Source organism: Anopheles gambiae, chromosome X, assembly GCF_943734735.2.
Source record: "Anopheles gambiae chromosome X, idAnoGambNW_F1_1, whole genome shotgun sequence".
Lineage (NCBI taxonomy): Eukaryota > Metazoa > Arthropoda > Insecta > Diptera > Culicidae > Anopheles > Anopheles gambiae.
The window spans coordinates 2,122,293-2,142,217 of record NC_064600.1 but is presented as its reverse complement, the minus strand read 5'-3'; the positions used below and the strand labels follow the sequence as shown (position 1 = coordinate 2,142,217).

The 19,925-nt window shown below is 48.5% G+C and overlaps 3 protein-coding genes across 8 annotated transcripts; 1 reads left to right on the top strand and 2 right to left on the bottom strand.

The window, feature by feature from the left end:
- The first annotated feature begins 1,311 nt into the window (after positions 1-1,311).
- On the top strand, positions 1,312-6,278 carry LOC1272131 (proton-associated sugar transporter A). Of its 4 annotated transcripts, none has more exons than XM_061650548.1 (5): positions 1,312-1,400; positions 2,237-2,800; positions 2,865-4,110; positions 4,729-5,034; positions 5,157-6,278. In XM_061650548.1, exons 2-5 carry the CDS (start codon positions 2,562-2,564, stop codon positions 5,388-5,390), a joined length of 2,025 nt encoding a protein of 674 aa, XP_061506532.1. In that variant the 5' UTR covers positions 1,312-1,400; positions 2,237-2,561; the 3' UTR covers positions 5,391-6,278. The 4 variants fall into 4 exon arrangements, with proteins under 4 accessions (XP_061506532.1, XP_061506516.1, XP_061506526.1 ...); XM_061650532.1 differs by having other exon boundaries at positions 1,331-1,506; XM_061650542.1 differs by having other exon boundaries at positions 1,331-1,632.
- A 541-nt stretch (positions 6,279-6,819) lies between these two features.
- On the bottom strand, positions 6,820-12,078 carry LOC1272132 (tetratricopeptide repeat protein 21B). The gene is made up of 2 exons (XM_311010.6): positions 9,105-12,078; positions 6,820-8,582 (listed from the first exon to the last, which is right to left on the bottom strand). Exons 1-2 carry the CDS (start codon positions 11,624-11,626, stop codon positions 7,085-7,087), a joined length of 4,020 nt encoding a protein of 1,339 aa, XP_311010.5. The 5' UTR covers positions 11,627-12,078; the 3' UTR covers positions 6,820-7,084.
- A 1,053-nt stretch (positions 12,079-13,131) lies between these two features.
- On the bottom strand, positions 13,132-18,620 carry LOC1272134 (uncharacterized). Of its 3 annotated transcripts, none has more exons than XM_061651771.1 (8): positions 18,417-18,620; positions 18,052-18,346; positions 17,622-17,951; positions 16,406-17,554; positions 16,208-16,321; positions 14,321-14,755; positions 13,950-14,213; positions 13,132-13,721 (listed from the first exon to the last, which is right to left on the bottom strand). In XM_061651771.1, the coding sequence occupies exons 1-8, from the start codon at positions 18,439-18,441 to the stop codon at positions 13,349-13,351; spliced, it is 2,985 nt and encodes a 994-aa protein (XP_061507755.1). In that variant the 5' UTR covers positions 18,442-18,620; the 3' UTR covers positions 13,132-13,348. The 3 variants fall into 3 exon arrangements, with proteins under 3 accessions (XP_061507755.1, XP_061507760.1, XP_311012.4); XM_061651776.1 differs by having other exon boundaries at positions 17,622-17,948; XM_311012.4 differs by lacking the exons at positions 13,132-13,721; positions 13,950-14,213 and having other exon boundaries at positions 14,341-14,755; positions 16,208-16,319.
- Positions 18,621-19,925: the final 1,305 nt, after the last annotated feature.

The window sequence follows — 19,925 nt, the reverse complement described above, 5'->3', positions numbered from 1 at the left end:
ACACATTCACGCGATGCTCTTTTTCAGAAGGTTTAGACCGTAGCACTAATTGGGCTTAAAGAGAATGGTTTAATTATTCTTCGCTGCTGACACGTGCGCATACGGTTGGTTGAATGGTTTTCGGTATCATCATCATCGGTCGGAATAATTGCACGCTGTCAGTCTGGCCCGGCCAGCTCAGCCGCTCCGCACCGCACCGAGAGCAGCAGACAGTAGCAAGAACGGAATTCTCCAGAGATCTAATTAGGATGGCAGTAACGGAATAAGAAGCTTACCGTAACCAGCCCGATACCTTTCAGCGAAGGGATTGCTAGTGGACTGACATGGCGGATGACATCCGAATAAGCATTTGGTACAGTAATAATAGTAGCGGAAGTTGTAGAGCTTTCTTGGAACAGTATAATTACATCTCGCTAGTTGTGTGTGCTGAAATGGGAAGAGCTACAGAATAATATTTGTAAAAGCAATAAACGCCTATAGCGAACCTGATTTAGTTAGTTTAGTATCTGGTAGCATTTACTAGAAAAAGTTATCCTACTCGAGCGAAATATCACAAGCCATCATTTTTTCGGATCATAGAAACATTTCTAGATCAGGGGGTTCTGTTTGCAATGATCTAACGTCACCGGTGCGTAACGGTCTATCAATTCCACGTGCAGACCACCAGCGATCAGATTCCATCATAACGTCGCTGACATAACGCGCGTACGTCATGTGATCGATCTGAAATGGTATGTATAGCCCGGTTATGGCCTAATTATGCCACAACTTTCGACCGAACGTGGTACGGGAGGGGACTACCAGGAAGCCACAAATGTAGCGCTACCCAAGACCAAGATCCCTTGCTTGAGTGCGACCGGGCGCAAGGTGCAAGGTGACACAGTACGCATTGGGACATGGTTTTAGAGCAAAGCTGAGGGAGGAAAAACACTCAATTTCACGTGAAGATATCTCCTACTTCTAGTGACATAGCTATCAAAGTGGTATTTATATGAGGTTAAAATCATTTCGCCCAATAAAGGACAAAAATGACAAAAAAAAACAGGCTATAACTTACGGTCGAGCAGTTCGCGGCGAGATCTCTGAGTTTCCACTCACTTCTTTGCAGCTACACCCACAAGACCTAAAGAAGAGGAAAAAGAAAACCAAAACCACAAATGAATCCCGACTAGTGCAACTCCAATAGATATCCCTCGCTTTCGCTAAGTATACTGCAAACGGAAGACATACTTATTTGGACGGCTCCTCGTCTCTGGCCCCGGGATCCCCCCCCCCGCCCCCCGCTCCGCCGTGTCGGCTCTGTGTCCGAGCGCGGGCGTGCGATTCGGTGGGTCGCATCAGTCGCGCGCGGCACAACTGGTGAGCTGGTGGTTCCAGCGGGACGACGTACCGCCAGCAGTGTGAGCAACTTCAGAGCTAATAGCGAACCCGTCGAGGCTAGTTGTGCTGACTGGCTCTAGCGCACGCTACACGTACCAACAGTTCCCCCCAGCGTGTTGTTCCAGGGTTTGGGTTTTGGGTTTTTAGTAATTCTAGCTCGATTTTGCAATTAACAACTGCATCTATTGTGTGTGTGTGTGTGTGTGTATATCTAATGTGAATGTACTCGTGCTAATGTGTGATCATAAGTGTGTATGTTATGTAAACATGTTGCTAATTAATATTGTTGCTACAAAGTAATTATTTTTCAAAAAACTGAAATGAACAATTAACGCTGTTAGAAGTTCTTCAATTTAGTATCAAATCGACAAGTTAAATCTACCATAACTACTTCAGTTGAGACTAAATTGAATCGGTGTTGTGTGTGTATTTGTATGTGTGTGTGTGTAATATACAAAACCATATTTCACCTTTGTATTCCCCTCCATGTGACGAATAGTGTTTTATAATCTGAAAAACAATTTACGACATAACAGTGCATGCGCTACCCTTCTTCCGCGTGTACCACAAAGGAACTGTTTCTTTGCTTAATCTAATTAACTCCCAGTACGCGCGGTAACTGCACACATTTTAATCCAAGGTAATCAGCACCGTCCTAAGTGCTGACAACTCGGTGCCTTGAGTAACGCTAGAATCTAGCACTCCATTATTAAGATCTTCATAGTTTAAGTTTGCAGGGAACACAGGCACTATCCGTGATGCAACGTGATCTAGCATGAGGCGATATCGCAAGTGCTAAGCTTCTAATTCAACATCATGTAAAACAGTTTGTTTGCTTTTTACGTTCATTTCATAGTAAACTATTTCCCTAAACCATTCGGTTCGGGTCTTCAGTTTGAAAGATGATGACATTGCCGAGCGCAGGATTATGGTCGACAGCCACCAGCATCTAGATCAACACTCAACAGTATTCAACGGGTTCAACCGTTCAAGCATCAGCACCACTAGGACTGTGATAGATGGGAAACGGTGCTTTAGCAGCTGCTTCTGCTCATCAATCAGCTAAACGAAAGCTTCATAGCCTGTTATGTGCTGTTGCTAGTAGCCGCTAGTAGAGATCTGGACTCATCCAGGAGTTAGTTAGGTACTGTGAAAGTGTGAGAGAAAGCCAACCGAAAGCCATGGACAAACTGCACGACTATCAAGGAGTGGCGGGGCGATGGCACGAGCTCCGTTCGAACGTGAGCCAATGGCGCAGCGAGTGGCGCGAGAGACACCCGGGCGGTGTGCGGCAGTACCTGAAGGACACGATACTGCAGGCCGGACCGTCGCACACATCCGACCCGATAGGCACGGATACCGAGCACGGTGTGCGGACGGGCTGGAACGAAGGTGCGGTTGATTTCTCGCACATCTATCGGTAGGTACATCCGCTTTGATAAGCGGCTAGTGGCTGTATGTTCTGACCTGCGCTTACCTTCCAGTCGCAAGACACGTCTGGAGCTGATCCGCATCTCGGCCGCCGTGATGGGGATCGAGTTTTCCTACGCCGCCGAGACGGCGTTCGTTTCGCCGACCCTGCTGAAGATTGGCGTTGAGCATCAGCACATGACGCTGGTGTGGTGTCTGTCGCCGCTGGTCGGCTTTTTCCTAACGCCCGTGCTCGGTTCGCTCAGCGACCGGTGTCGCAGCAAGTTCGGCCGCCGAAGACCGTTCATCATGCTGCTGTCATTGGGCGTACTGCTCGGGCTGCTGCTCGTCCCGAACGGCGAGGACGTTGGGTACGCGATGGGCGACTTTAACCCGTACGCGGTCAACGTAACGGCTGGTGGCAACAGCACCAGCGACAGTACGCCAGCGAGCCTGGTGTGGCAGGAACCGGTGGACACGAGCACGGTGGATCCCGTAGTGTCGACCGTTATCCCACCGACCGTTCCCGAGCATCGGCCCCGCCATCCGTGGGGCATCTTTTTCACCATCCTCGGCACGGTGCTGCTCGACTTCGACGCGGACGCCTGCCAAAGCCCGGCCCGGGCGTTCCTGCTGGACGTGACCGTGCCGGAGGACCACGCCCGGGGCCTATCCACCTTCACCATCATGGCCGGGCTGGGCGGGTTCATGGGCTACTCGCTCGGTGGCATCGACTGGGACAGCACCTCGCTCGGCATCGTGCTCGGCGGGCACGTCCGGGCCGTCTTTTCGCTCATCACCGTCATCTTTATCGTGTGCGTCCTCTGCACCGTGACGAGCTTCAGCGAGATCCCGCTCTGGATACTGGAGGAAGAGCTGGAACGGCAGGACCCGCCGGTGGAGGGGCGCTCGAACCGACTCGCCAGCGAGGAACCGGCCACGTACGGTGCCACGCGGCACGACCGCCGGTCCCAGCCGGAGGCATCGCCGGCCAGCGCCAGCTACGACGAACTGCCGGGCGAAAACTTCACCGAGACAAGCTTTAGCGGTCCGCCCGCGTCCAAATCGCCCGCCAATGGGGACGCCAATGTGGGCAGCAGTGTCAGGCGCAGCGTGGATGAGAATGGGCGCGAGACGCCCTGCGAGCAAGGCGACAAGCCAACCGTTACGCTCAGCATGTATCTGCTGTCGATCGTCTATATGCCGCACTCGCTGCGGATGGTCTGCCTGACGAACCTGTTCTGCTGGATGGCGCACGTCTGCTATTCGCTCTACTTTACCGATTTTGTCGGCGAGGCTGTGTTCGATGGGGACCCAAAGGTAAGACCGATTCGCTGGGAAAAAGACAGATGCACCGAAGCTGACGGGGTTTTCGCCGGATGTGTGGGACTTTGGGACACTGTTTTTCAAGTAGGTTGAATGCTGAATACTACTACTAGAAGCATGTGATTCAGGAACTATCGGACAGTTTCACCCTTGTAGGATTTCAAGATCATCGGAAAATGGTAAACTTTCGTGAAGATTTGTGAATCGTTGAACATGTTTGAAGATTAGTTAGTTGGAGTCGTTTTGACTCTCGAAATTTGTCAACTTCACCAGCTGAGAATGACAGGACCCAACAGTACAGAGCATTTCAGCACAAATGATTATGAATTTCAAATGATCTTCAAAACATGAGAGCGAGGCATGCTGTTAGGCTTTTTTAAGTTATTTTCGAAATGAAGTCTTACTCTTGGATCTCTGGTGACGGTAACTAGGACGACTTTAAATCTTGTAGATTAGAAACAGAGAGTTTACATAAATCTTTGATGGCTCACATATCTCTCATAGTTTTTTTTTAGCGTTATTCCAATTGATTCCATATTTCGAAAGAATCTGTTAGTATCATACTGCTAAATCAGAACAACACACCTACCTATTATATGGCATCCGTTGCAGGCACTCGACGGTACCGAAAAGTATTTGCTGTACGAAGCGGGCGTCCGGTTCGGCTGCTGGGGCATGGCCATGTACTCGCTGTCCTGCGCCTGCTACTCCCTGATCATCGAACGGCTCATCAAGCGCTTCCGGGCTAAGAGTGTCTACGTCGGCGGGCTGCTCTTCTACTGCCTGGGGATGTCGCTGATGGCCCTGTCGAAGCACCGTGTCGGGGTGATCGTGTTTAGCTGGACTGCGGGCGTTATGTATTCCACCCTCTTCACCATGCCGTATCTGCTTGTCGCACACTACCATTCGGAAGGTGTGGTAAGTGTCAACCGACAGTCAACCGATAACACCATTAAAGCCAACTAACTCAACGCATATGCTCTCTCTCTCTCTCTCTCTCTCTCTCTCTCTCTCTCTCTCTATCTGTTTTCCTTTTGCAGTTCGAAGTAAATGAATGTGGCATTGCAAAGCAGAGCACGGGTGCGATCCGTGGACTCGGCACGGACGTGGCCATCGTCAGCAGCATGGTGTTTTTGGCCCAGTTTGTGCTGTCCATCTGTATGGGATCGATCGTGGCCTGGACCGGCACAACGACGGCCGTCGTTACGATCGCTGCCATGTTAAGCTTCTGCGGTGCCCTTTCCGCCACCCAAATTATGTATCTGAATTTGTGAATGTTCAGACCCGCGCAGCGAATGAAAGGAGAGGAAAATAAGTATTGCTTTTGATTTTAAGCGTAGACATCTATCCCAAGCACCATGCATCCTTAGCAATTTGTACGCCCTTCAACGTGGGTGTGTATGTTAATCTTTCTAGTAAGTTGTAGTCCAGACTCGTTTACTGCATAGTTATCTGCGATGGTAATTTGTGGTTCGCATTTCATATTAACATTTATAATGAAGCACAAGAATCGTATAAAAAAAGGAAGCTGAAAACAGGGACAGAGCGTTCGTCCAGTTTGCTTGTGAGTACGTTAATTTTCACTAGTATACTTTGCAAATGTCCACTTGCTGTTGATATATGTAATATAAGTGTGTGATGTAGGAGTTTCATTACTATACGAATTTGGTTTAGCTTCTTTTGCCCAAATATTATAATATGTTTAAATATTGCATCGTTGCGAACGTTGTGTCATTTCTCATTCGGAAATTCGAATCGAAAGTTTATAAAACATAATTAGTTCCAGTTGCTGCCTTTTCGATATTATACCGCGTTCATTGTTCTACTGTTTTTAACAATTATACTCTCTATAGATGGTCATGGTTATCAACGTCAAAAGTCGTGAGACTATTTCCATATCTGTAATTGGTAAAAACTGGTATGCCTCGTTTGCCACCATCTTAAGCGCAAAAAAATCTCATTTTTCTTTTCCAAATGCAACGAAATTATTGTATTATTGTAAGAAATTGTACGACGAATATAATAGAAGACAACTCGAGCAAATTTCCTAATTACCTAAACAATACATTAATGAATAAATCAAATGATTATGAATACACAACTAAACCAAAGTATAAACATATAGGTTAAAAATGAACAAATACATCAATCTATTCATAATACTATCATAGCTCTGTCTGTGAATATTGTAAAATGTACTTAGTTGGTCAAAGGTTGTTAAGTTAGGGGCTATCTGCATGACTCTCCCGGTACATGATACCATTAGGTTTAAGAAACTTGCAAGACCACCCTAGGTAGATATGCCAATGCGAAAACGAATAATAAAAGGAAGAAGAAGAAGATAATTTGAAGTGAGTGAAGTGAATATTTAAACAATTGTTTCTGAATCTCAATGTAGCTATTTCGTTCTGCAAACTGTATAATTTAAATTATGGATACAATAAATTAAGAAAAGGATGGTTTAGAAAAAAAACGTTTACTTATACAGACCGTTAAATATGAGTGAGATTTGTGAGTAGGTGAAATGAAAATTAAGGCAATATTTTACCAACTGGACGAAACGTACGTGATGAGCTGTTGCCGCACAGCCGATAATGTACAGCTGATCCTTTGTGAAAGAACTTAGTATATATATAATATACGTACTTGTAGCGCTGTCCACATTTGGTCTTTCTTTCTTCAAATGAAAGCGAACGCCTTCGATGATTAAAACTGCCATGTGCAGGTGAATAAATATTATTGCCTAAAAGTGTGTGCTACACTATGTACCAAACTAGAAGTGCACTTGGTGGGTGTATAAATTTCATCATTTGCGATATTGTGCGATTTTGGGAATGTTAAAAATGATCTTTCACTCTGCCAACGTTTGCCAATGCCCTGGTTCGCTAGAAATCACGTATACATGCCATCCTTTACTGTGCATATCAACTACTTGAGGTGGTGGCCCAGCAGTGGGGTTTGCCCTCCTTCACACCTTCAGATTGTTGCGGCACTTTTCCAAAATGTCTTTCCGTATCGACGGGTACTCGGGATGCAGCTTCAGCACCTGCTGGCAGATGTCGATCGCGTCCGCGTACCGCTTGTTCTTCATGTAGTTGAACGCCAGCTTGTAGCCGACGTTCGGCTTCGACTTGCCGCAGTACCGCCACGCGCTGTCGTAGTACAGTGCGGCGGCCCGATAGTTTTGCTCCTTCTCGAACGCGATACCGCACAGCTCGTACGCCTTCATGCACGACTTGTTGTGCTGCAGCACGCGCTTCAGCAGATCGGTCGCCAGCTCGTACTTGCCCGCCTGGTTGTACAGGTCGGCGAGCAGCAGCCAGCACTTCTCCAGATACTCGGCCTCCTCGAACGTCCACGCGTTTTTCGCCACCCGCTTGAGCTGGTTCTTCGCCCGCTGGCCCTGCTTCAGTATGACGTGCGTCACCGCCATGCCGTAGATCGCCCCGATGTACTCGTCCTGGGACGCGATGGCGGTAAAGTTTTGCAGCGCCTGCTCGACGTTGTGCTTGTGGCGGGACGCGACCAGCAGAAAGTTTTCCAGCAGCCGATGGTTGAGCGCCTCGTTGTCCAGCACGCCCGGCCGGGGCTTCAGCTCGTTCAGCAGCCGTTCGGCGGTGCGCAGTGCCATCGCGCGCGAATCCTTTATCTCGAGATCGTCCGCCCCGATGTCGATGACGGACCCTTCGGTCGGCAGGTCGCCGTCCGGGTTGAGACAGATCTCGATCATGTTGTATATCGCCTGCTGGCCCCACTCCTCGTTCCGCCGGCAGTAGTTGAACAGGCGCAGCGCACTGTTCGGGTTGCCGCGGTACCACTCGCACAGCCCCTTGCAGTAGCTCAGGCCCGCCTCACCGTCCGACCGGGTCGCTTCCTCCTCGGCCCGCTGCAGAAAGGTGGCCGCCTCGACCAGCGTGCCGCTGCGCCGCAGCACCTCGATCAGCCGGGCCAGCGCCGTCCAGTAGGTGGGCTGGTAGAGCAGCAGCTGCGAGAAGTGGTAGGCCGCATTTTCAAAGTCCATCCGGCGGAAGGACAGGTCGGCCATCATCACCAGCGCCACCTCGTTGTTCGGATCGAGCTGCACGATCTGGACGCACGTGGCCTGACACTCGTCCATCCGGTTCAGCTGCATGTAGATGCGGGCGAGGGCCGCCAGCACGCCGGTATCGTTCGGCGTGTACTTGAGCGCCTCCCGGTAGTGCTGTATCATCTGCTCGTTGTCCCGTATCGCCTGCGACTGCTCCGCCATCAGCACGCAGATCCGGGCCAGCATCTTGTGCTGCTCGCCCGGCAGCCCGGCCGCCGTCTGGTCGAGCAGCAGCCGGTGCTGCACCTTCAGCTGGTTTTCCCGCGCCTCCTTCAGCGTCTGGAGCGACGCATTCAGCTGGCCGGCCTTTTCGCGGATGCGGGCCAGCAGCAGATACTGCTTGGTGCGCACCTGCAACGCCGACAGCTCGTCCGAATCGCTGTACAATCGAGAAATAGATAGAGAGACAGAGGGGAGGGGGGGGAGTGGTGTAGAAAAGTGTCACAGTAAAGTTAAAACAAGTGATGGGAAAAATGAAGTTTTCGTCGGAATTGATTCCGGGCAGTAGGACCGGAATCGGTTGCCGGAACCGGCTCCGGAATTGGTTCCGGAATCGGCTCCAGAATTATAATTGGTTCCGGAATCGAAATCGGCTCCGGAATCGGAATCATAATCGGTTCCGGAATCAGCTCCGGAATTGGTTCCGAAACCATATCTGGAATCGGAATCGGCTCCGGAATTGGTTTCGAGATCGACTTCAGAATCGGAATCGGTTCCGGAATCAACTACGGAATCAGTTTCGAAATCGACTCCGGAATCGGTCTCAGAATTGGCTACGAAATCGGCTCTGAAATCGACTCCGGAATCGGAATCAACTCCAGTATAGAAAGGTCCAATTTCGAGTTCCCATCACTAGTAAAAATGTGCATTTAAAACAAAAGAAAAAACATAACGATCCTACCTGACACGACTGTTGAGCTCGTCGGCCAGCGTCTGTTCGGCGTTCTGGTACTGCTTCAGCTTCAGGTACAGCTCGGCCAGATCGAGCTTGAGCGGATAGTTTTCCGGGTGCAGTATCGCCTCCTGGTAGTAGGCGATCGCCTTCTGGTACTGGTGTGTGCGCACGTACGCCCGGCCGAGCTTGCTCGCGAGCAGCGCATCGTGCGGGCTCTGCCGGATTGCCTCCCGGTACGCCTTGATCGCGTCGTCCGGCTCCTGGATGGACATGTACGCATCGCCCAGCATCAGGTAGCTCGACGCGCTCGGACAGTTGGCGACCAGCTCGCGGAAGCACTGGGAAAACGCGAGCCGATCCTTGCGCTGGTGCAGATAGATGTAGGCCATCTTCGTTTTCGCCTGCACGTAGTACGGCTGGTTCGGTTGCATGCGCTTCAGCAGCTCGATCGCCTTGGTCTGGTTGCCCTGCTGCAGGTAAAAGTCCGCCATCGCCAGCACCAGCCGGCCCTCCTCGGACGTGCCGCCGAATTCGGCCGACACCAGCTCGAGCAGCTTCAGCGCCTCCGTGTGCTGGTTGAGCTTTTGCTGCGTCTCAATCACCTCCAGGTAGAGCGTGAGCCGATCCGCTATGTTGAGCTGCTGGCCGTCAGGGCCAGCAGCAGCTTTCGCAGTGGTGGAAGCGTTCAGCGGCGTGCCACCGGCGCCGACCGTCGCACTGATGCCGCACAGTCCCATCGCCGCAGTGAAGCTCTTGAGCGCGTCCTCGTACTGCTGCTGGTGCTTCTGTATCATGCCGTACAGCAGATGGTACATCGGGTTCTCCCGCACCTTGAAGCTGTGGCTGAGGCATATCTCGAGGCTCTGGGCCGCCCGCTGGTACTGCTTCTGCTCGATGTGCACCTCGGCCAGCAGCAGGTGCGCGTGCGAGTAGCCCGGATCGAGCTCCTGCAGGATGCGGTTCAGCGTGGCGGTCGCGAGCGCCACCTCGCCGCCGAGCCGCTGCACCACCGCCAGCAGATAGACGGCCTCGACCAGGCCCGGGCAGGCTTTCACGACCGACTCGAGCAGGTTGGCCGCCTGCAGCAGCACCGGATGCTGCTGCAGCTCGCCCGGCGTGGCGTGCTGCGTGTCCACCGACAGGATGCCCTTGACGGGCGAGTGCGCCAGCAGCTCGTGCACCAGCTGCAGCAGAAAGTCCGGATTGAACAGCCGCAGATACTCCGGACCGTACGGGACGGCTTTGAGGTTTTTGAAGTGCGCCTCCGAGGCGGCCAGCAGCAGCTCGGTCGCCTTGGCCGGGTCGCTGTCCGCGTGTAGCTTCGCGGTCATGTACAGCAGCAGCGGGTTCGGCGTGCGGCCCTGTATCTCGGCCAGGAACTCGAGCTGCTGCTTCACCTGGTCCGACACGCCGCTCTCGAGCAGCTGGCAGAGGGTCAGCCCGCACAGCGTGCGGATCGAGCTGTCGTTCACCTTGGTGGCGGTCTTGAAGTGAGCCACCGCCTCCCGGTACCGCCGCTGCAGGATCGCCTGGTAGCCCAGCTCGGTCAGGTAGTCCGCGTTCGAGCCCTTCAGCTTGACCGCCCGCTCGACCAGCTTGAACGTTTCCGCAAGCACGCCCGCGTCCCGCCCGCACACCACCGAGTACAGCTGGCCGAGCTGCAGGAACAGCTCCCCGTTGCCGGGCTCGATCTTCTCCACCGAGCTGGCGAGGTACTGCAGGGCGCTGGCGCCCGCCCCACAGTTGCCCTCCTTCACGATCAGCACCATGATCTTGACCGTGAGCGCTTCCAGGCTGGCCGGCTTCTCCGCCAGGATGCGGTTCGCCAGCTCGGCCGTGTGCTCCCAGTGCCAGTTCGCCAGGTGCGTCTTCATCTTCTCCACCAGCGGTATGATGATGGTCGGGAAGCCGACCGCTACCTGGTTCAGCACCGCAGTGGCCGCATCGAAATCGTTGTTCAGCTGGTAGAACCGCACCTGGCCGAGGTACGCGTCCAGCTGCTTGCCGCCCAGCTCGAGGGCCCGCCCGAACAGCTCCAGCGTTTGGTTGGTCGTGCGGCCGAGCTGCAGCTCGCACCAGCCCTTGAGCGACAGCATGTCCGCGTGGTTCGGCGCCAGCCGCAGTGCCTTGTCCGCGTACTCCTTCGCCTTCTCCGTTTTGCCGCTCAGGTGCAGAAACAGGGCGGCGTAGTAGGCCGACTGGGCGGTGAGCCGCTTGCGCTCCTCCTTCAGCTGCCCGTCCAGGCTGATCAGCTCCTCCTTGTCCACGACGTGGCACCGTTTGTGCGTGTACATCAGGCAGAGCGTCACCGCCATGCCGAGGTCCGGCTCGCTGCGCAGCTGGTTCAGCTCGCGGATGCCCTCCTGCAGCCGGAAGCCGTCCAGTATCAGGGCGAGCCCGTTCAGGAAGCGGAAGCTCACCTCGTTCGTGTACTTGGCCATCGCCTCCAGCGCCGATCGCTGCATCGTGTAGTAGTACCGATTTCGGGCATGGTAGATAATCACGCTCCGGTAATCGTGCTCGTCCATTTTTATTTACTTTTTGTTGTCCCTCGTCCACTCAATGCTGGGACAGAGCAATCGGTTGCGATTAGATTAGACACAGCCAAGCCTACGCCAAGGGGCGACGGATTTGGTAGCGATCCGCTTCTTTTCGGCCGCACTGGCCTCCTTTGTTTACAACCGGTGCGTTGCCATAGTAACGGTTCTTTTATCCTGTTACCCCGCTACACACACAACGAAAGCATTCCGATACACCGGTTTTAGCGGGCTCTTTCCGATTTTAGCGCGCTCGCGGACGGAACAATTACTGTTTACTGGAAAGTTTCACTAATACTATGCACTACACTGGTTTCACGATATATTCCAAACTATTTCGCTTCGTTTAGGGTCGGTTGAACAAACAAACAATGAGTAAAATGAAACGCACCGAGAATTACACAGCCGTTCACATTTGCACAAAGTGACAGGTGTCAACCTGTTTGCCTGCCCTTGCAGCAGGGTGACCAGAACTATTTTATGTATCTTTTACATTTTTTTTACAGCGAAGCATGTAGCTCTGTTTGCAAAATTGAGCTACTTTTCATCGTGCGAGAAAATGGTGCTCTATGTCGGGGGTCTCCAAAGTTTTCACTTAGTGGGCCGCATTACTTCCGAGCTCTTTCGCACCGGATGAATGTGACAATTCGCGCGTTCCACAAACTTAGCTCATTTCCAAATTTATGAATGAAAATCGAGCAGTACGCCGCAGGTGTAAGCGCAACATGAACTTCGTCGGTTACACGTTCAAACCAAAAATAAAAAAAAAATGTAAAATAGGTAATTTTAAACTGTTAAGATTAATGAAAATATTAGCAACACTAGAATTGTATGTAACACATATTAACATTTTTTGCGTCGAGAGTTCGTGCCTATTTCGGTATATTGAGCAACAGCCGGACTGAGCTAAGTTCGTCGGACGCGCGAATTGTTACATTCGTCCGGTGTGAAAGATCGAGCTCTTATGGAGTATGGAGCATCCAAGAAACCTCGGGCATCCTTTGAACTATTTTTCACTGCCATTCCAAAAATCATCTTAGATATTCTAGGCAGCCAAATCGCATATGCAGCTGTAGAGAATATTCGCCTTAGGGAGATGTCCACCTTGAAGAGACAAAATATGTATGAAATATGACGGAACTGTCGTGATGTTCACTTTCAAGAAGCAATTCGCCGCGAAGAGCGTACATCTTAGAGAGTCTCCACTGTATTTGATGAAACCGTCGCATCAAATCGTTCGAGGAGAATGCTTTAATTCACCAATGGACATTGATTAAAGCAATTATTGTAATGCATATTAAGAATTGGAAAAAATAGTCAGTTTCAGATGCATGTCGTTGGGTGTGCGTATCCTAGAAGAAGGCAAGTTTGACAGTCTCCAGGCCGTTGAATATGTTGTGTGCCTTCTCGAAAATCTTTTCTGTTTTGATCACATTGGTCCATTCAGCGCTCAGTTTGTCCATATTTTTCTAAGAAACGGAAAACCGCAGAATGCATTTGTGTCGGGAGAAAACATAGTTAGGCAGCGTTGATTGCACGCGTGCCGCACATGCCTGCTTTATTTCGATTTCTATGTAATTCATTTTTGAGTTCGCAACGATTATGCATTTTCGTAAACATTTTATCCTCTTACTACTATTTTTATAAGTTCGATTCGCGCAATTGATGATTGTCGGTTGCGAGTGCGCGCTTCTTAGCTTCTAAGCCCGAAGATTAAGGATCGACACGGTCCTTTGCGTTCTGCGTGCTGAGCATCTGCAAACCCGCCACGATCTCTTTGCACGGATCGCTGGCGATCAGCTCTTTGTTTGTGGGCAAGTGCCCCATCGGGAATTTGTGTACACCCATATTTTGGATGAAATTTCCCAGCCGCCTATCATCGCCCCGCTGCTTCCCGGTACATTCGTCAGTTGGCGGCATCGGTACCTGCGATTGCCGGCCCCGTTCCAAGCCGTTTATGTAATCGGTAGCATTCATTGTATATCCCCAGCTATTAATTATGCGATCCATTTCCTGCTCTGCGGTAGTGTAATCGATGAATTTGCTGGTTCGGCCCTGCGATGTGGTTGAATGTAAGAAAGATGTGCTGTAAAATCGAAATGAAAACATAAAAAATTTCAATAACTTGCAAAGATTCGAGAGTTATGATGATCGAAAAAAAAATCCAACTTCAGATAAGTCAATTGGATTCGATGCCTACGTCAATTGGGTTAGAGGTTAGAAATGCTATGATAGATGGCCTGATATTAATATAAATAATAATTAACATAAGTTAAATTAAGGAAGAGATAGGAAAACGATAAATAAACCATGCCTTGACCAATCATTAACATATGGTGCTTTGTTCGAAGTTAGTTTGGTAGCATTCTTGTGCAGAGTGCGCCTTTGGGTATCATTCTTCTTTGACTTCGCCTTGATCGGCTGCTTCCGTTCATTATTTGCGGCTTGATGTTTAGGCAATGCTTTCCCCTTAGGGTCAGTTGCTTCGACCAGTATCTCGTGGCCATTATTCAACATGCGCTTAGGCTCCTGCTTGTCATCGATAGAATCTCTAACAGCTTTTGTTGATTTGTATGATCTGTAGATATATCAAAAACACATGTCATTATGCCATACGTATTTACTTTTCGAAAAACTACAGAACACGATTTTCTAGTTTCTTCTAAAAAAAAACATTACACTTACCGCTTGTATTTTTCACCGTATGTTACCTTCGGCAGACACGGTGTCTCTATGTCACAGTAGTCGAGGAAGCTAGGTTTTGGAGTGTTATTGCCATGGCTAATTGCAACGTCCACTACCACAACATCTTTGGGATCAGTTTTGACAAAACGCTTCGGCGCAGCATGCTGTCGTGGAACGGCTCCAGTACAATCATCTTTGCGACCAGGTGCTGGCGAATAGTTTGTTTCATAGTCTTTGTCGGTTACATGCTCAACGCTCAGAGCCTTTTCCAACGCTTTTGCCTCAATGTTATAATGCTCTTGCTTGTCAATCCAATAGTCTACAAAACATTTCGCGAGCCCGGTTTTAGTCAATTCATATTTGTCATCGATCTCGTCCGCATCACTATCAATTTCTGCGATAGAAATAGTTTCGGGTATATCCTGCACGAATTTGCTGCGAAAGATAAAAAAAAAATATTGGAAACTAAATAGATTACCGACACAATTTCACTTCTTTGTTAGGTTTGTTATTCATTTGAACAATCGAAACTCAAACTTGGACAATTGAAGAAATACACAAGACCAACAATTATTAAAATACATTAACTATTGTTAAAACATCAGAATGAAGAGATGTGGTATCAGAAGAAGTACTGAATATGCCAAAAAGAATAACCATTTGTCATACAAATTTATCTAACAATTGTAGGAATAGCAACAAAATAGTGCTGCCTGAAAAATGCATACATCTTGCAATCCACAATGTTGCCCGCCACATCTAATGCTGTACCCAGCCCAAGCAGCATAATTGAATTACAGTCTACTACATACATATTTTATTCTACGTACACTGAAGGCTATATTTTGAAAGTTGGTTTACTGCAACCAATTTTTTAAACAATGTTATCGATCACTTGCTATCGCATAGAACAATTAGAGACAACTAGAATAAAGTATGTTAAATAGTTAGAAAAAATAAAACTAAACCATAGATGATACATGCTTTAACTATAGCAATCTTTAAGCAAAAAGATACAATAGAAATGAAAATTTTACATTTAAAGCAGTAAAAATCACAAACGTTCGTATCAGCACAAGGAAAATAGTACTAAACAATGGGAAATTTGTCATGCTGCTGATTACCTCCGGAATTATTTCAGAACGTACGCACAGAATAGAAACAAATTACAAAGGGTCAGGATTAGTGATCAGTTTGACGAAATCCGGAGTCGACTCCGATCCGACTCCAATAATTTCGAAATCGACTCCGGAAGGTAGGTCAGCCCAGCGTTATCCCAAGTCGTTCGGAATCTCTCGGAGTCGTCCGGAGTCGTTCGGAGTCGGAGTCATCTGGAGCCGTTCGAAGTCGGAGTCGTCCTGAGTCGTTCAGAATCGTTCGGAGTCGTCCGGAATCGGTTGGAGTCGAAGTCGTCCAGAGTCGGCCTTCGAAACAGAGGCCTGTATACGAAGTGCACGCGCAAATTGAAAGACAAAAAAAAACAAAACGAAATGAAATGCCTGATCACAATTCCACCGGACGGCTCCTGTTGACTCTGACCGATTCCGATTCAGGTCGACTCCGAACGCCTCTGGTCGACTACGGCCGACTCCGACGACTCCGGCCGACTCCGGACAACTACGGACGGCCCCGGATGACTTCGGAAGACTCTGGACGACTCAGGATGGCTCCGGACGACTACGGGCACCTCCTATTCCGACTCCGGTTAACTCCGGATGATTCCGGACGATTCCAAACGACTCCGAATGGAACGACTCTGGACGATTCCGCATGACTCCGGGCGACTCCGTCGAATCGGAGTTGTGAGTGCGCTCCAAAGAGCACATCACTAGTCAGGATCCCAAACATACAAAGGCCTTAGGACGATTGAGGATGTTTGAACCTTACCTCAAAATACCACCAGGATATTTTAGTTGTTGGATTGACATCTCAGCATCATCGCATACCGGAGATTTCGAAGCTTCTGGTTCATATTCGAAGAAAGAATCCTCACTCGGTTCTCTGTGCAAAAAAAAAAAGGATGTTAGTTGCAGGAAAGTTCCACGATACCCAGTGCTAATGCTTCTTCAATCGAGCCACACTTACCGCAAATTACTACCAGAATCTCTCGTTTGTTCGGTTGACATATCAGCTTCGGAGCTTCCCAGATTTAATGAAGTGGACGGGTCATCTTCGTACCAAGAGTGCTCAATGGGCAAGGGGTCTTCTTCGTACTGTTGTTCGTCGTCTGAACGATTACTTTCACGGAAAGAGTCCTCACTTTCACAGTCGCCTATTGGTGAACCATTGTTGCGCGCTAACAGTGTGCATAAGCCATGTGATACATGTCTTTGGTCATCATTCCCATCTGTTATGGCCTGCGGTTCTTTGTCACGTTGTTCGTCGTCTACGTACTGTTCGTAGCTTTCACTGCCAGTTTTTGATGTTGATGCATTATTGAAATAGAAAGAGTGTTCAATTCCACAGTCTTCGTTAGGTGGATCGTCCATGCGCTGTAGCAGTGTTAATAATCTACGTGCCTTCTGTTCTTCGTATGCTTTCATTTGGTGTATCGACAGGGTATTGTATACATACTGTTGTTCGTCGCCTATACGGTCAATGCTCTGATTGATGTACTCTTCCTCATACGATTGTGCCTCGTATATTGTCGATAACGTACGTGAGGCCCGTTTTTGGTGGGCTTTCCAATCAGCTACGGCCTGGGAGACTTCTTCATACTCGGTGGCTTCGTTGTAGTTGTCTTCGTTGTAGTTGTCTTCGTTGTAGTTGTCTTCGTAATGTATTTCGTTGTCATCACACTGATGTTCACTATCTTTGCGCTGTATTTCGTCGTCTTCGATGCCTGTGTTTGAATCTGATGTATTACTTGCATCGAAAGAGTCGTCCAGCTCACAGTTGTTGCGCGCCATCAATGCCCATAATCTGCCCAAGACCTGTTGCTGGTAAGCTTTATTTTCTGGTGTGGGCGGGGGGTCTACTACATACTGCCGTTCGTCATCTTCATACTGGGTTTTGTCGTCTTCATACTGTTCGTCGTCTTCGTACTGTTGTTTGTCGTCTATACGGTCAATGCCCAGAGCCGAGGCCAATAGTTTTCCTTCCTCGAAACACTGTTCAAGTTCGTTTAGCCAGCACTCCAGTGCTGTTTGTGAGGCGAAGCTACTGTGAATGTATCTATAATGCATCTCCTCTTCATCCTCAGCTTCGGTATCTGTTTCTGTCGATGCGATTGTGCTGCAAAATAGCAAATAAATACAAACCACACTACTTCATGCATTGATACCTAAGAAGTCATCTTTACCTCATCGCAAATAGTTCAAGGAATGGTGTTACTGTACACATCTCCTCGTCGAGGTATTCTGCAGATGATGCCAAACATGCCGGAACAGGCGGCCCATCGTTTTGGTGGCGGACCTGCACTGACTCCGTGGACTTGCCCCGCCGCTGTGTCAGTACACCCGTTACACCTGGTTCGGTGTAAATGGCATGTTCAGGGTTGAGTGATGCTGTAGTGATTGCATGGTGTTGATTGTGCGGTTCGCTTTCACAGTCCCGGATCTCGTTGATGGCTTCACCGCTGTTGTGACCAATTTCCTTCTGGCTTCCGCTGATATTGATTGATGCTATGCTGCTGCGAAATAGCACACAAATTTCGTTGAAACATGAGCCCTGCCTCCCTCGTGAGCAAAGGAGTGTAGCAAAGTACACAGCCTTCTAGGAATCTAACTTACCTATTCAACACATCATTACCAGGAATCAACGTTCCAGAATCATCATCGCTTTCGTCTGATTCGGCATTGTCGCGTGTATATTGAATGATGCTGTTGTGCATGTTCGCTTGCTCTTTGATGCGGAACTCCTTTCGACGTGGTCTTGGCTTGATTTGTTTCGCTGCCATCCGCTCTTGCCATTCGAGCCGGTTTGTGAAACACTTGCCCCTAGGGCCGGGAATACGAAGCCGTATGGTTTTTTTCGGCGCAACTGGCCATGGGCGGCTTTTCGGCTTAATATTCATCGTTACGATCACTAGCGAGAAAATGATGCAACAAAGCAAACGGTAATACACAGTGTAAATGACGCAGTTGCTTTTACATACCAGTCTCGGTCGAATTCGACTGCATATCCAATACATACACACGGTAGTTCGAGGTAGTTTGAGTTTCTTGCGGCTTGTGACACTATAACAATAGCAACGTACTGGGCTGATTCTCGCGAATTAAATTGCACACCAGCTCGTTGCGTCTCGACTTGACACAGCGCACTTGAAGTCCGCCAAAAACGTCTAGCTGTCAACCTCCTTTCACTTGCAAACAAGGTGAATCCTCATCAAGGTGTATGAGAAAAGACAAGGTGGCGTTGTTTGGAGCAAATTCAAGGTGTATGCATTATGTGTTTGCCGGATGCTGTCACAGAGAATAGTTATTTCAAATCGCTTACAATTTTCTATACCCCTCTCCAGCTCTTCTCGATTTTAATAACGGAACTCAAGGCACAGCTCAGTCTAATCGATAAATTGCAATTTGCTTTGAACAACTTCACCTTATTGTCTCTATACACCTTGCAATCTATGCATCTTGTGGTGAACAGGCGGCTTCAAATAAAGAGCTGCACTCTGAAGTGGTCTCTGGTAGCCATCGAACGAGACAAACAGACACGACCCTACCCGCAAATTTCCGTTAGAGCGTTTCTACATACACCGAGAATGCAGCTGAGAAAATAACTGACAGCATGCTTTGACAGCGACTGACAGCATTTTCGGTGAGAGAATTCTCCTCGGCATGCAAAGAACGATGGAGCTGAGAAAAAATGAAATTGGCAGTTTATAGCGATCGATCAACTATAGTTTGCATTTTTGCCGTCTAATAATCGTAGATATATTATTAAAAAGTAAAAGAAACTTTTTTGACTTCATTTTAGCGATTAAAATGGTTTTTTTCAACATCATTTTAAAAGTCTCATCTCGGCGCTTTTCAGAGCTTCTACACACACCAGCGTGAGAAACCGGTTGTCAATTCTCTCACAGCCATCTCTCAGCTGCAGTCTCGGTGTATGTAGAAACGCTCTTAAATGCCTTCTAATCGCCTTGTAATCGCCGGCGAATTGAAGGCGATCAGCAGTGCATTTAGCATTAATTAAATGCCTTTGAAATATGTCATTGAAAAATTTCGCTTTTAATTTGAAATTTGAAATTGCAACTGTCAAAAGAAAACCTTACAAGCGTCTTCAGCACTGCGCTGTTGTAGTGTTCCCAGATATGTGCGTGAGATTCGATAGCACGATTTACGTGTTATGTTCTCTTGCGTTAAGCTCTGAGCTATTTCACTTTATTAAAGATGGTCTGCATTATTCGGTTGTTAAAGACCAACCCGTTGAAAGGTGTTAATATGTCAAACTCATTTCGATAACTCTAATTAAAGGAGAAATTAAATACATATTTCTCTCATCCTGATAATGAAGGGTGAACATAATGTAATTATTATGATTTTTAAAAAGGTATTATTTTAATTTTGCTTCACAAAAATTTTGTTTATATTAATTATAGCAAGAAAATATTAATAAAAAAAAGAAATAAGCACAGAAAAAAGATCATAAAAATCAGGATTTG